The sequence below is a fragment of the Coloeus monedula genome, assembly GCF_965178545.1.
Source record: "Coloeus monedula genome assembly, chromosome: 4".
NCBI classification, from domain to species: Eukaryota; Metazoa; Chordata; class Aves; order Passeriformes; family Corvidae; genus Coloeus; species Coloeus monedula.
In genome coordinates, this window is record NC_138784.1 from 1,683,180 (window position 1) to 1,699,878 (window position 16,699).

The following is a 16,699-nucleotide window of genomic DNA, read 5'->3' on the forward strand; positions in this document are numbered from 1 at the left end:
TTGGCCCTGGCTCCAAGTTCCCACAGTGTGAAAGTGCTGCACACAATGTAGAGAACCTATTTAAGGTACCAGCAAAGCACATACCCACCTTACCCTTTCCAATGGCCATGGGGAGTGCTCAGGGTGGGGACAGGCACCTGCATGTTAGGTGAGGAGGAGAGTTTGCTGTACCTGGCTGTCCAGTCCCAAGAAGATCAGCATGAGGAAGAAGAGGCAGGACCAGAGCTGAGACACAGGCATCATTGTTACTGCTGTTGGATATGCTATGAAAGCCAGGCCAGGACCTGCCAACAGACCACAGGATGACCACTGCCCTGTAGTACAGAGTAAGCTCACATACTTCTTTCAAAGCTCCTATTGCCACAGCTGCTGGCCCACCCACGGCTGAAAGCTGTGTTGAGGAGTACTGGTCATGCAGACCTCTCTGCAGACACCCATAGTCATAGAGGATGTAGAGAACATCTTGGATTTCACCTCAGAAGAGTGCCCTCCCCTTCAGGCTGTTTGTTTTCCCTTGGCTCTGAAGTCTCCCAGAAAAACTTACCTGATTCGGCCACTTCTGAGATAGGTACACCCTGCTCTCGAGCCATGAAGCCCAGCACAGAGAAAATGGCAAAGCCAGCAACAAAGCTGGTGGCACTGTTCAGGAAGCAGAGCGTGATGCAGTCCCTGCAGGAAGGAGGCCAGAGAGAAATGGGTGTTTCCTGCTGCAGAATTGATCCACTTAGGATCATGTCTGTACTCAGCTTCCCTGGTTGGACAGCACTAACCAAGAAACAGCAATGCTGTTCTTGAACTCACTCAGAAGTAAAAAGCTCAGAGCAGAGCCAAGAGCTCAAGAGTTATAGGACTATACATGGCATAGTGGCTGAACACAACCACACAACACATAGCAATAAAAAAACTGACAAGAGTCCAGAGAATAGTAAAAACAACAGAGAAAATGAGGAAAACAGAAAATTAGAAAAGAGGTTGCAAAAGTAAACATAGTCAAGAAAGAGGAGTATCTGAAAGCATGAACACATACAGGTTCATCAGGTCTATTAAAACAAGGGTAATAGGATAATAAAAATCCTCACCTGACAAGGGCTGTGTCTACACTGTCTTTATTAATTATGCTCAGGTGGAGGCTGGCATGTGCTATGCTACTTGTCCTGAAACTTATGTGCACTTGCTCCTTGTGAAAATTGGGCACTACTCTGAGCTGGCTGGGCTGGAAGCCCCACACCCCTGGATCCTGCCTGGGCGGCTGCTAGAACTGACCCACAGCATCAGCTGCTGTGGGGCACTGTGGGCACCCGGAGCTAAGCTGCCAGAACAAGGCACCTAAGGAATTAGAGGAAGGTGTCAGCATACTGTTTTATTGGTGACAGAAACATTTTGGAAGAGCCAGGGGAAAGTATTAACTGCCCAACCAACAGCCATGGCAGCACCTTTTGGAGAACAGGACAGATGATTGATGTCTCCCAAGCACAATTCCATTTCACCATCTGTGCTGGAGAAATATGTGAAAGAATAACAAAGTCCCTGCTTCTTGGGGCTCTGTAGAAGGTGTCAAAAATGGTCCTGATAGCTCCACTGAGCTCCATGTCAGGCCATGGATAAAATAGATCTGTAATCCAAGGGCAAGGAGAAGGCCAGACAGACTTGATTAATCTCCTTGATAGGATCAAAAGGCCACTGGCAATACATTACTCTGATGGTAGTAAAGCACTGGAGACAGGGGGCCCGGCCATCATCTTTGTACCACCTCCCCTGTGTCGCAGATGTAATGGCAGAGCTGGCCATGTCACCCCTGTCCATTCACTCTGTCAAAATAGACTGTGCTGTCTACACAGTGGCTGGAGACACTCTCCATTTTCATTCCTCCCTCTCCTCCAGTCTCTCGTTTCCACGCTGACTCGTGCAGGAAGCACTATTTAAGCCATTTTCTGTACTCCTCTTTTCCCTCAGCCATTCTCCATCCCTGTGCTGAGTCCTCTGCAGCTTCTGCACCCTGAGCAGCTCATTAGTCACAGCAGCATGACCCAAGGTCTCCTCCTCTGATGCAGCTCTGTGCCCTCTGAGAAAATTTCCAGAAGGAAATGAGGAGTGCAGGCTCTTCCTACCTGTAACAGTTGTTGGTGTATTTGTTGTAGCTGCCCAGAGCTGTCAGGCACCCCTGGCAGATGGCGTAAGAGAAGAGGATCTGAGTACCTGCATCCAGCCAGACCTGGAACAGAGATCATCAGTGGTCTTCAGATCTGGCAACAAAATAAACAAATGGCTGTGCCCTGTCAAAAATAACTCCTCCAGTCATGGAGAACAAACGCTGTGAGACAGAAAGGGGATCTGCAGCGAATGGAGAAACTCAGATACCTATCTGGAAAAACTGAGCTATAGGACTGGAAGTCCTTCAGGAGAAGTCTCTTGAGGAGACCGTATTTTCACATCCCACTCAAGGTGACACCATTTCTCCATCCCACACTTTTGCATTCAGGGTAGAGATGGCATCCCTGATAGCATGGCTCTGTCTGAAGCTGTCACTGCAGATGTCTGTGGTCCCTACATGACCCAGATGATTAATCTCCTTGCAGAGCCACTGGTGAGTCACCCCAAATGGGAGTGTGAGCAACAATCCGTGTACTCCCTTCCTTGCTCCCAGATCTAGTTTCCCACATCTCTGAGGCCACAGTGCAGGGTGAAGAGCAGAAAATTGCCCAGCTGAGAGACTGCAGGCCAGTCACCCACCCAGGCTCCCCTTTGCTCTGGCATTTCATGGGAAAAGCTGAGTGGGGTTTCTCACCACTGCTTCAGCCCTCTCCTCCATGGGAGAGCTGAACTGTGGGCTGAGCTGCAGCTCTGCTCTCACACAGTCCCAGGGAAAGCCCTGAGCTGGGAGTTTCAGGCAGGCAGGGAAACAGCCCACCTTTCCGATGGTCTCCAGGTTCCCCACTCATTCTCTTTTTCCTCTAAGCAGCCCCCAGCTGCAAACATCCCAGCAGCTGGAATTTGGTAGCCTTCAACGAATCCCAGCCCAGGCACTGCTGCCTAAGTTCACACTGATTTCTCATAGATAGGTGGGTAGGCAGGAGCCCTTCAGGCATGGACACACATCCCACTTGAACCAAAGCCCTACCTTCTGCCTAAACTCAGTAGCAGGATCTCACTGAGGGTTTCCATGAGCTCCAACAACTGGTGGCAGGGATTGACCCTTTGGGCAGCCCCTGCCCCAGGCAGGTGGGACCAGCCCCCAGAACAGGTGAAGGGAACCCAGCTGGTCACAGCCCATGTTACATGCACGCCTTTGGTCTCTGCAAGCACAGGGACCCCACATGTCCTGGGAGGGCCTTGATGGAGCCAAAGTGCTAACCAGGTCAGAAAAAAATTAAAAGTGATAGATTATATACTCCCTTCCTTAATTATCTGCATTTAAAAGCCAGGAAAAGTATCTGTTACATGCTAAATATTTGATACACTCTTCTGGTTTTGCTGAGACCATGAGTGGAAATGACCTAATATACCCACATGCTGCAGACCACGAGCAAAAAGGATATGCTGTTCAGGGGGACTAGACCCCTCTCAGAAGTTTTAAGGATCCTGGTTCATTGGTCTCCTTTCAGAGATGACAGCTAGATGCTCAGCTAGCAGCAGATCCAAAGGCCAGAGCATTGAGAACATTCTCATGGCCAGCATTTGCCTGACACCATCCCTCACCTGTGGGTCTGCCAGCCTGGAGATGTCTGGCTTCAGGTAGAAGATGATGCCCTCAGCAGCCCCTGGCAGCATCACCCCTCGAACCAGCAGGATAAGGAGCATCACATACGGGAAGGTGGCAGTGAAGTAAACGACCTGCAGGGGCAGGGAAACAAGGGGAGAGAGGGTCAGCAGGAACGGGGGCAGGCATCACCTCACCCCACCCCAGCAAACGTCCCTGACTGCTTTTGGCTGTAGCTGCTGCTGCTAACATAGAAGAGGGGTGGGAAAGAAATTAACCAAGCTTACATCTCACTGGTGGTTTAGTCAATTGACATTTTGTTCTTCATTCAAGACTCTGCCACTGGTTGCTCTGCTTTGTTTTCTCTTTCCAGTCAGTATGATTTCCCTGCTCTCCAGCTGTTCCCTTCATCTTTCTAAAGCTGCAGAAGAAACCCAGATATCTTCCTGTCACTGAGTTTTAACAAGGAGTTATTAAAATGGTCCTATGCCCAGCAAGAGTTTTCCAAATTAAACACCAACTTTTGCTGTCCAACTTGAGACACCTATGAGGGGTCTCATTTCCAGGAGTGCTCATGCATCACTCTCATCCCTTCAATGCCTCTGAGCTCACAGGTAAAAAATAGGGGCAACTCAAAGCCTTTAAAGAAAATGTAGACTTTTATTTTCGTAATACCTATTTTTACTTCTTTTTGTGTGTGATGTAAATAGATATTACAGTAGAATTAATCATCTCTAAACCATTGCTCAATATAACCTATTCTTTTCATCTATTTGCAAAATATTTGTCAGCAAGTTGCAACTTCCTAATATTTATTCATTACTAAAATTCATCCAAGTAATGTGGAGGCTTGTTTACTCCATGGATTCATAGTGATGGGCCTAAAATGACTTTTTTTGTGCTTAGTAATAATTGGTCAAATAAGTCACAGTAAATGGTACTTTTGCTGTTCCCTGATTGAATGAGAATGGCAGTACTTTGGGCACAAGTATTAAAATCTACCTTCAGAAATCACTTTTAAGGAACATTTATGCACAACAGCTGAATGCATAAGGAAGAGAAACACAGGGCAAAATGAATAAAAGATAAAGGCTTTTAAAAGAAAATGAGTCTTTATGGAGTTATTTGAAATTATTGTCCTGAGGTCACTATGGTTGCTTTAAGTTTGGATTCCTTAAATCACAGAAACAGAAATGTAAGGATCTGGCAGGGTTATCTCATTAGAGCAGCCTCTCAGGCAAGCACAACCTCCTGTTTAATCTGGAGCTGTTGAACAAAGTTATGCACCTACTCAGAATTCTTGGGTCTTTCCCACTGCTTATCTTAGTACATTCTCAGCAAAGAAAAAGAGGGGAGCAGTTGAATTTTTTGACAGTGTCCCTGTAATATTCAAAATTACTGCCTGCAGAGAAGACAACTGGCCTGTTTGACCTGTAGTATATCTGGGGACAGAAACCCCTCCCTTAGTGTTGCACCACATCGTAACACCTGGCTGGTAAATAGCCAATAGCCATGTATCCTAAAAAATTTGATGGAAAAGTCTTCTGTAGTCTCAGGAAGACCATTCCATTTACTACATGTAGTCACTGCTTCCTCTCACTTTCTGGTCTGGTTTTGCCAAACCAAATCAGCTAAACCAGCCTGACTGAGCTACTTAAGCTTTCGCCTTGTGCAGATAAGTTTTGCACACTGGGGCAGCACCAGGCAAAGGAGAAACTCAGTGGACAAGTCTGAGAGCTAAAGAGAACCTCGGGTGACTTAATTATTTTTCCACGCAGATCACAGCCTCTTGGACCCAATCCCTTGTGAAGATGGCACTGTGGTATTCAAATTAGGGGGCATCAGAGATTCAAGGTTTAAAATGCAGACCATCTATCACCTCTCCCTATAAATGTGGAGTCTGGCTCTCCTTCCTTGAGAAATGGTGGACAACAAGTCAGGACTAGCAAGAACCAGTAACCAGCAAAAACTGGGAAAAATCTAGTCAGGGGAGCAAGTTATCTCATTCTGTTGAAATGGGTGTCCAGTGCAGTTTTAAGGTAGCAGATGGGATTTGACACTGAAACACAGGCGACAAGTACGAAACGGAACACTTGTCAAGAGTAGTGATTTGAAGGAAGAAATCTGTTGCAGAAATTAGTTCCCTTCCTTTGCTATTGGGACATCTCCTGGACACCCACAAGACTAATCATCAATCATCATTAATGATCCACCATCTCATTGCAACTCCAGGAAAGAAAGAGGTCCTGAGCAAGTCAAGGCCATGACAGTGTCCCTAATACCCAGCCCAAGGCATCAAACACTCACTCACTCCAAAAGGAGAATCAGTCCATCTGCTCTACAGGATGAACATCAGGCTCATCCCAATTGGCTCCAGCCCTACTAGCAAAATGCAGAAAGTGACCAACTGACCCAAAACCCGCAGATCCAGAGGGAACACAAAAGAGAGAACAAGGACACTTTTCCCACCCCAAGTGCTTTGCAGGACAAAGAAGCAGGAGAGATTCATTATCTATTCACTGAGCTGGTTACAGGCAGCAGCTTGTATGTTTTGCTCAAGTGTTTAATTATTGCCAGGGATGGGAAGTCTGCCACTGCAGAGGATCTTGTTAAAAACACCCTCAAGCCACAGCAGGACAACACAGTGGTGAGTGCATGATTCCCAAGGGCACTTGGGGAGTATCCATCAACCACTGTGGGTATCTGCAAGGGAAAATGTGACTCAAAACTCCCCTCAGTTTGCAATTCTTTCCCGATTCTCCCCTCCCTGATGGACCTACTCATTTATTCTTCCTCTTAGGGTTCAGACACAACTAGTGTGTATCAGCATGGCCCCAACAGGTTTTAGGTTTCACTTTGGTGCTGTGTCTCCCGCCTCTACTTCATGTAGAAGGGAAAGAGATTGGGGAAGAAATATAAGATGGGTACAAGGAGGCTTATGGACTGGGAGGATAATCTCCATTCCTACTTTGCCTGTTGACTTGACCCCTTTCCAGATGCAGAAGTAGCAGATGGTCCACGCCAGCAGAAGACACAGAGCCAGCTCCCAGCGCACAGTGCCCAGTTTGTGAATACCATCCGTGAGCCCCAGGACTCGCTTCCTGCCGGTGTCCAGGGACAGGGAGAGAAGCATTAACACTCCACACCACTCACCCATACAGACCCTTCCCATTTACCCCATCCAAAGACTTAACAGCCTATCTACAACACATCTGCCCGCGGCTCCCAGCCATGCAAATCATGCCAGCTCTGCTTAAGGCTCCCCTCTCTAGTCATCTCTGCTCCACCATGTCCTGTAGCTGACCCAAACCCTCCCACTCTCCAAACCCATGGTGCCATGCCTGTCAGACCCACACCACACAAAATCAACACCTGCTCCCCATCGCTCCCTGAGCCTGGCAGCTCCCCAGCAGAGACAACTCAATCCAAAGCAGGCCACCAAAGCCACTATCAGCCCATGGCCGCCATTCTTTCTCCCCATATGCTATAGACACCCTATATATAAGCATAAATTATGATTCCCATGCCCTTCCCTCAGCCTCCTTGCTTGACGATTCACCATCATAGGTAGGCCACACGAGAGCTCAGCACTGCAGCTCATGCAGTTCCCACAAGCCCAACCCCACATTTACAACTCCTCTGCACATCCTGCTCCAAACTAGTCCGCTCAGTGTCCCCTTGCGCTCTCCACAGAAAACCTGAACAACTGTTTCAGAGGGGTCTCAGCTCTCACTAAATAGTATGTGCAAGGAACAGGGCAGGAGAGGGGACCCAGCACTGTGCAGACTTTCTGCAACCATGGGAATTTATCATCTCTATGTGCCCTGTGGTGGCTGCAACAAACAAAGGACAGTCAACCCTTTCAAAGGTACTTTAGGAGCCAGAAATGGGGAAAACACCCAAACCCAACTGCTGAAGCTGAGTCCCTGAGAGCCCTCTTCTTTATAAGACTTTCCTCAGTAGCATATGGGGTGGTAGGGTGGCTTCACCCATGACCACCTTATCTGGGACACTGTCTGGCCTGCTGCAAGACCCCTCATTCAGACTGTGTTTTAGTGCCTCCAGCCCCAAGTTCCTCAAAATTCTCCTCCTTCCTCAAATTCCTCTCTGGCATCTCATGCATCCATCTCAGATCCCTGCCCTCCAGGGACGATCCTGAACAGCCTGATAGACCACTTCCCTTAGACAGCAAGCAGGACTAGGTCAAAAGAAGGGAAAAGGCAGTTTTTCCACTTTGTGTTTCACTGTGGAGGACTGTTCAGTCTGCTCTGGCCTCTCACGTTTGCCTACCACGTGTACCTCTGCTTGCAGCAAGTCCTTGCCTGCTTTTGGTGCCTCTCCCAGTGGCCACACTCACCCAGGCAGCTCAGTGCCAGAAAGCAAACACACCCTCAAGGTGCACATGAGCACCCCTGGGCAGGCATGCAGTGAGCTGCTTTTGAGGTGTACCCAGCCCTCACGCCCTGGGCTCTGTGCCCATCCCCTTGGCAGCTCGTTGTGCTCCCCATGTTCAGATCTGACACGTGGCACCTCGCTTGCTCCTACAGACACACAGCCCCCTGCCCAGGCACTGCTGCCGCTGGAGCCTTTGGATGAGAGAGAGCCTGAACAGGGGAAAACAATCACATACTCCCAAAACTCAATCATTGAGGAGGTGGCGTTCGCTGGCAAGGTCCTGTTGTCCAGGCTGGATCTATTCAGAATGTCCACACAGAGATCTACCAAAAGAAAAGGAAGCTGATGAGGTGAGAAATTCTCTAGGGCTCCTCCACTGAAGGATGCTCCTTGCCCTCTAGATCCTAACCCTCACTCTGGCAGAACACAGACTCTTCACCCTGTGCTATAGAGCATCTCATTAAACATCACATTAAACTCTGCCTCTCCCCAGCTATGAATCCCAATCCAGCAGTAGCCAAAGGCTTCAGGAAGGGAAGAGGGGAAGGAGAGAACAATTCCCTGCCAAATTGAAAACAGATGGCTGCAAAATATACATTATCAAGGGATAGTGACTATGAGTAGCCAGGATAGAAAATCCCATTCTCTTTCCACATCATGCACCATTCCCTGTCCACACATGCATGCATATGTTCACACACACCACAAAGGCCTTCCTGTTCTGCTTTGCCATCCCCAACCCTGTTACAGAGCGTGAAATAACTAAAAACAGAGGAGATGGCACACATCCAATGCACCTCATCTTGCATTTTGCCAGCCAAAGACAAGCCACTGGAAAACCAAGGAAACCCAGCTGTTGTTGGGAAGCTTCTCTCTATTAAGAGAACATACGTGGCTTTCCTTACAAACAAACCCGTGCTGGGGAAGCTGAAGGAATTGGATCAGCTCTTCTAAAGGCTGGTTACTTCTGCTGGGATGGAAGGGCAGAGAGACCTGTTAGTGAAAGGCCCACAGGATCGAGAAATTTAACTAATTGCAGAAATTAACTGATGCAAGAGGAGAAGGGAGGGAACCAAGCTGCTGCCAAGCAAAACAACCTGTTCAACATGCTAAAAAAGTCCTGATAAGGACATTCACGAGGATTACCTCACATCTACCCCATCTTCCCAAGCTCAGCCCAAGCACCTTGAGTAAAGCCAAAGCCGGGTCTTCTCTGTTGGGCAGAGTTAAGTGAATTGTGAGCACAAAGAGATGAGACCCCTGGTGAATGTAACGGTATGGAGGCTGTGTGGATGTGATTAACCAGGAAAACAGTGCCCTTAGAGTTTTGTGTTACTGGCTCTTTCATTGGGAGACATGAACTGGCAAAATCCTCCAGTGCAGGCTTGGCCTGATCTATCCCAAAGCTGAGTGCACCGAGGAAACTGTTCAAGCACTGGCAGCAACCGTCCCAGTAACTCCAAACAAATGGGTAGAGTAAGGGAACTGTAAGATAAACTGTTGTACCATAATAGCTAATAAAAAGCTCCTGCCACATGAGGAGGGCTCTAGATTGGCTTGAAAACTCTACCACTCACCTCTCCTGCTTGCCAGAAAATGCCTATTTTTTGGTGACATCACACTGCAGCTCATGAGAGCTTCTTATCCAAACAAAAAAAAAAATATTTTCAACAAAACACAAATAATTTCTGGGAATTGGAGAGAAGCTAGAAGCTGACCAAGGGAAGGTGTACCTGAGTTCCAGGGGTTATTGCAGGTGGCCCATGGTAGCACTGAAGTGAAGGAGCTGAACAGGTAGAAGAGTGCCCAGGACAGGATGATGATGTAGTAGACATTCAGATACCCCTCAATGACTTGGGAGGCATATCCAATTCCTATGAAGAAAAGCAAAGGAGGTGAGGATGGGACTGGCAACCAGCTCCAAACACATCAGACTTAACCCCGAACAAAGACACAGGTCATGCTGTGGCAAGAAGGATGCAACACCAACAACATGGCCCTCCAGAGGATAGTGCAAGATCTACCTAAGGGAAAGAGGAAGGATTTTGTGACTGTGCACGCAGACAGGAAACATTGTTGGTAACTCTAGACAGGTCTGTGGTGAAACAGCCAGAAAACCTTACGCTGCTTTGAAAAATAAATTTCTGATGGCTACCATGCCACTGCATTAGAGTGTCTCTTCTTTAGAAAAATACAGCTCTTGCCTCTGAAGAAAAGAAATGCAGCTGAGTCTCTTACTTCTGAAAAGACTCAGGCAAAAAACATCCTCACAGCTGATACACACCATGCTCGGCTTTGGTCTTGAGTCCTGCTTGTGCCCATTGCTGATCAAGACCTCAGAAGAGTAATCAGGCCAGAAAGGCCCAGTTTATTTATTTAAAACTGGTTGTCAGTGACCTTTGAGATGCCACTGCTGTCCAGCTCCAGGCCTGTGCCAGAGCACAAGGGTCTCCAGTGCAGGAGGTCCCAGACCCCCAGGGAGTTTCAAATAGCACTGCATGCCCATGCTCGAGCAAACTAACCAAGCTCCACTCTGCCTGAGCACAGGTTTCTCCAACTGCAGAACATGGTTAATAAGCTCTCCCCCAGACAAGAGAATTGAGGAAATTATATTCATGAATACATTAATCCCATTAAATAACCTTCCCTGGGGCCCCAGAAGTCCTGGTTCTTATCCCCGTGGCTTAACCTCAACCCCATCCCATCTCTGGGCTGTCAGACCAGTGCACACAGTCTGATTCCCCCAGTTTGCAGGATGTCAGCCTGCAAATGCTGCCACAGCAGCCCTGGGCACGGGAGTGGCAGGGAAAGCACTAGAAAACAGCTTTCCTCATCCTCTTCTCACTATTTGTTCTGGACTACACACAGGTGTTTGTATATTGACACTTCCATCCTTCCTCCTTCAAGCTGGCCATCCTGCTTCTCCTCTCTCCCAGGCTCTGAGCTCCTCAAAGCAGAGGTCGTGGTTCAGCTGGACCAGCACAGCCCCCAGCCAGCACCACACACCCTCACTCACACACAGAGGGGTCAGGGAACTGCCCCTGCACACAGCAGGCACCAGGAGGAGTAACACGGCTGTGAGAGAGAGGATGGGAGGGAGAATAAAGGAGAAAGAAAAGCCAAATAATAATATTTTTTAAAAAGGATCTGAGCCACTAATTGTTAGGAAGTGTTGCCAGTAAATACTGTAACTGGACTCACCTTCAAAGATGGGACATATCTTTCTCCACGCCGTCACCCCTCCCTGGCTGGTGTACTGCCCCAGCGCTGTCTCCAGGAAGAACAGGGGGATCCCACAGGTGAAGAGGAAGATGAGATAAGGGATGAGGAAGGCTCCTGCAGAGAGGGTAAAATGCTGCCTCAGAAACCTCCTCAAAAACCTTGTCCTCACAACCTCTTGCCAGGTAGCTGGGACCACAGCTGGAATCAGCTACATAAACATAAATGTTTCTCAGAGCTAACCTTGCAACCTCTGCTAAAGAAACAAGGCCTGCACTGCCATCATTTCTCAGAAAAAAATACAAGGGTGGTCTGTCTTGTGCTACTGCAGTGCTTCTGCATTTGGCATGGGTGAAAACCTAGAGGTAAGGAGTAGCCAGGCAAGGAGCTAAAAAAGTATAGTGCTGAAGAAATTCTCCCTGCTTCATGCTCCTGACCTCATTCCAGATTTCAGCAGGAATGGGGTGAACAAAATAACTCCTTGTTTCACATAACCACATTTGTTCTGCCTTTCATGAGAGTCACAGCAAAACTCCCACTTGCCCAGAGGATACAAACCTGGAGGCTGGTGACATTTCTTGGTAAGTAATAAATTTGCCAGGATATAAATTTACTTGAGACATATTTCACGTCAAATTTTGAAAGCAGATTGCACCAGAAGAATGGAAATAGGGGAAGAGTATCTTTCCAGCATTTTCAAAATGAAGAAGTTTAACTTCTATCTTCAAAATCCTTTTTTTTTGCTAAAAGGTAGAGAAATGTCTGAAGAGAAATCAGCCTGAAATAGCCCCCAGACTAACCCTTGTCAAAATGGAAGAGGAAGGAGAGAAAGAACATGGCTTTTTTCCAGACACAATAACCAACATAAACAAAGCATAAGAAAAAAACCAAAAATAACAACAACTAAAAAGTTTAATGCCCTGAAAAAATGGTTTAATGCTCTGTTCAGCTGTCTGAAACTTTTCTGCCTTTTCAGTTATGCTGCCAAACCAAAACACCAAATATATTCACTGCCCTGCTCAAAACCACTCCTGAGATCTCATTTTCACAGCTGACCTTCCTTCCGTCATTTCACTTTTTCCACATCCTTAGTGTAGATTTTCACACTTCCTCTCCCCTCCAAACAAGATAAGGTGACTGCTTTCCTCACTGAAACAACTGTGGCAGTCTTGCCACTTCATACAATAAACTTTTGGTAGTGAACACCTCTCTTGCCAGTGCCTGAAGAGCATCTCAGCTGCTTGCAACCAAGATGAGGGTGCCTTTCTCAGCCACTGTCCCCCCAGGCCCTCTCCTTCTGTGCCAGCACAGGCATCCACACTGGCATTCCTTCCTGTGACAATTAGCAACTAGGAACACTTGCCCTTGTTTTTAAGCCAACAGTGTTGCAATAACAAAGAACCTCCAAATTTCCCCTAAACACAGCTGTGTGTAGCTGCAGGAGACCTGGGGCATGAGGGAAGGAGGCTGGTTCTTGGGGTCAGTCCGGTTTGCAGAGTAGGGAATGGGAACTGCAGGCCCTGAACTAGAGGCAGCAGCTGCTTTCGGTGCTGCAAGATATCTATGCCAAATCTGCAAGACAGCTTTATTATCCTGCACACAGATGACCCTTTCAGCAGATTCCAGACCCTCTCTTCTGATACAATCTGTCGCAGAGATTGACCCATTTTGGTCTCTGAGCAACAATGGTTTTCTTACATCTCTGTTGTCTTGTGTCTCTTAACTGTCCCACAGCAGTTACGAGCTGAAACTCCTCTTGTGATCCTCTCCTCAATTTGCTGCTCCACCGGAGGAGACTCAGCCTTGAGTGGGGCCCCCAGAAACAGATGCTCTTTCCTTATGCATCAATAACAAGTTCAGGATGCTGAACAATCAGATCAAATTTGACAGTGCAGCAATAGATAAGGTTACAGCTGGTCACTTTACAGAAAATTAGCACTATTGTTTCTATAGCATCTGTCTTTATAGCTGTATAACCATCTCAGTACATCCAAAGGTGGAGAAAGGTGACAGGACAGCAGTCTCCAGTTTGGGGGGTGAGGGTGGGACAGGGATGCAGCATTTGTAGGTGGAAAATACCTTTTTTGCAATTTCAATAACTTTTCCAATAGTGAGAATATCCTTGAGTGTCGTGGGAAAGACACTGCCTTGTCCTGTACCAGAGTTCTGGTTCCCTAGAGCCCCAGAGAGAGAAAAGTACCTTCTACAGCAGTACCATACTTTTGGCAAAGGGAATGTGTGAGCTGTGAGGGAAGGACTCTCCCATCCTAACCTTTCCCAAGCCTAGCCTCGTTGCCCTCTGAATCACAACCTTAGATCTTCCAGAGTAGTTTAATTAGAAAGAAAAATGTTATTCAATAGATATTTAAAGTGAACAAAAGTAGCCTTTTCACTTATGCTAATTAGCATACAAATTGCAAGGACTACTGAACTGGGTACCACAGGCATAAACTATGCAAAGATATCATCTGAGCTCAGGGAGAAATTTTCCATGCAAACCCCATGACTCCTCTCTCAAAGCATCACTGCAGAACAGGCTCTTCAATCAGATGCAACCTCCAGTGTTTCCTAACCCCTGCCCATCTGACTTGTTCTTGGTGCCTCCCATCAAAATATTGGAGGATCTGCTAAAAATCATCCCAGGTTCAAGAAAAACTCAATTCCATTTTCTTTAACCATTTCTTACCATGCCCCTCTCTGATTTGGAGGACATATTTTATTGTCTCTTGTTTAATTTGGATAAACTCCAGCAACAGCACAGAGGACAGGAATTTGGAAGGCCTCGGAAAAATTACAGAGGAGCCACTCAGCTATTGGTGAAAGCTCATGGCACCTTGGAAAAGAAAGGCCTTTGGGGCATGGTCTGCAGAGAAAGGAAGCTCAAAGAGAGGAGGGAGGAAAGCAAGTCCCAGAGCATTATTTCAAGGTGTCTCTAGAGAACAAGAACAAAAGAGAAGTTATTGCTGTATTTGACATGTAATTTGTTATTCCTCCTTTTCTTTTATAAAGTTAGATTTTGATTCACCAAGAAAAGTTAGTGACAGTCAATTATTCCCTTAAGTTTCATTTTATTGTTATAAGAAATTTTAACTTTTAACCATATAATGATCTTATTGAAGTGTTACTGCAAGAGAAAAGGAGAGCCATGAAAAGAAACAAAAGGGAAGGTGAATGAACCTTTTTTTGGGATGGATTTCCCTAGCAGTGGTTTGATCACTGTACAAATTGCTCCTGGGGAAGAGGCAGAAATCTCCTCCTAGGGTCCATCAGGCCTTGGCAAGGATACCAGCAAAGGATACCAGCACTATCTAAGCCTTTCCTCCTCTGTAACAAGGGCCTGAAAAGATGGAGTTGACACCAGGAGTAGGAAAAGGGAAATATGTAGGAAGAGGTCACTGTTGGCTTTCTGACGACTCACAGCATTTGGTATTTTCCAAAGACCAATAATTCCTTGAGATGCCCAAGAGCCTTAAGTTGTTACTAGAGTTCAATTTTTTAAGAGTCTAGATTTGAGATTGCTGTTTTAAGAAAGAGTACCCGCTGGGGAGCTGGATTCACCCCTGAGTTTTTATTCCTCCTAGTTTTGGCAGGATCTAACTTGTTGAAGGAGAGAATAAGAGAGTGCCTGAGGGCACATGGGGCATAGGAGAAATGGGTTCAGGCATGCACGTGTCTCTTGTCATACCTACAGATCTGGAACAATTCATGTGTGCTGTGAACTCACCACCACCATTCTTGTAGCAGAGGTATGGGAACCTCCACACATTACCCAGGCCAATGATCTCCCCAGCCACAGACAGCACAAACTCCATTTTGTTCTGCCACTGGCCTCTCTCTTCCATTTCCTCCACTTTTATCTCTTCAGCAGATGTAGTGGCCCCATTGGGTTCGCCTTCCTTGGATATAGCTCTTGTCATGGCTCTGTGGGACAGAAGAGAAGGAGAGCATGGGATGTAGGGAGCTGCTGCAGGACCCACTTGTGGGAAGAGGAGTGAGGGGACCAGACACCACAATAGATGTGTTCCCAGTATCAGCATGAGGTTCCCTCATCCTCTGGAAGATGGCTTCTTTAGTATCAGCACAAAGTATTCTCCACAAGTTACATCTGAGCTGAAGGGACAGAGGAAAGGTTGCTGTTCAGGTGAGAAGAACCCACCTGCACTAGCCCTTCATGGGACTCATCCCAGAATTCACCCTTCCCTCCCCACAGCCCCATTCCTCATCCTTCCCAAACCACCAGTGTAGTGTACCTCCATCTGCCCCGACTAAGTGCTCTGCACCTCCATCATTGCTGGAAGCTTGCCTGGGACTTTGGAACCAGCAGTTCAGACTAAGAGAAAAGGAGCTGGAGCTGAAGCAGGGAATGGAGGCAGGAGGAGTTTCTCCTCCCTGTGTGCTTTATACAACAACTCTTTCTAGAGTGGTTTCAGACAGCAGGATAGAAATATGAATAGGATAAATAGTCTGAACAAGAATGGACAACCTACCATCTTACTTTAAGGTATTGCTAGAAGTGTTTTCTTCAACCCCCAGGACACCATGTTTCACTACCACACATCCTGCCACCTCAGCAAAACACACACACACTTTTTTGGCCTAGGCTCTCCTCAATAAAGAGGTACCAGCACCAGTCCTCCACCTTTGCCCAACCTTGCAAAGAATACAGGGCAAGGAAGCAAAGGCCATCGGGTGAGCAAAAGGGCCTCAGCTTGTGAGGTGTTTCAGGTCTGAGCAAGGGAGTACTGAGATTAGGCAAGCTCAAGTACTGCAGTGAAAATAGTAGGGGCAAAACACCCAGCCATGGAAACACAGAGCAAAGTCACTGTTGAAACAGGCACACTGAATATGGCTGCGCCTCTAGGGAGGCACATGAAAGACATTTTCCAGTCTACACTAAATCCTGAATCGCATGTAGCATTTTCTTAATTAAGCAAAGTTAGTGGCTGCTTGTTACAAAATATATTTTTCTATCATTCACAGTCTTTTTATCGGCTATTAATTTAAATCCAGTCAAAATTAACACAGATGCTTAACACTGAATCTTCTTTCCGACATTTTTGCATTATTACAGACATTTGATTATGAGAAGAAACTGAAAGGTGAAGAGAGAAAGCTCCCATTGACTTAGCTAAAAAATTTCTCCTCAAGATCTCATTCTAATGAGTTACCTGAGATAGGGATGCACATGTGAGTCCAGACAAAAAACACAGACCTAACACAGAGCAGGGGAGCTGGTGAGCTGTGCCAAGGAAGTCCTAAATCTAGGTACATCTAATTGGAGGTATTACTGAGCAGAAGCTGGCCTTCACTTTCTAGAAGTGACTGGCTTTAGCCAGACATACACTTTCCTTTGTTCAGATTAGGAAACTACACTGAAAACAAGTCTCT

The 16,699-nt window shown here is 46.8% G+C and overlaps 1 protein-coding gene across 1 annotated transcript in view; it reads right to left on the reverse strand.

Moving 5' to 3' along the window:
* Nucleotides 1–15,228, reverse strand: part of LOC309572621 (sodium- and chloride-dependent betaine transporter-like) — a gene marked incomplete at both ends in the record, with an annotated part of 28,102 nt that extends 12,874 nt beyond the window's left edge. The window contains 9 exons of the mRNA XM_082280995.1: nucleotides 172–284; nucleotides 545–669; nucleotides 2,109–2,212; nucleotides 3,697–3,831; nucleotides 6,666–6,798; nucleotides 8,328–8,415; nucleotides 9,826–9,966; nucleotides 11,294–11,428; nucleotides 15,036–15,228. Of these exons, the coding sequence (XP_082137121.1) occupies nucleotides 172–284; nucleotides 545–669; nucleotides 2,109–2,212; nucleotides 3,697–3,831; nucleotides 6,666–6,798; nucleotides 8,328–8,415; nucleotides 9,826–9,966; nucleotides 11,294–11,428; nucleotides 15,036–15,228 (1,167 nt within the window). The remainder of the gene's footprint in view (nucleotides 1–171; nucleotides 285–544; nucleotides 670–2,108; nucleotides 2,213–3,696; nucleotides 3,832–6,665; nucleotides 6,799–8,327; nucleotides 8,416–9,825; nucleotides 9,967–11,293; nucleotides 11,429–15,035) is intronic.
* Nucleotides 15,229–16,699: the final 1,471 nt, after the last annotated feature.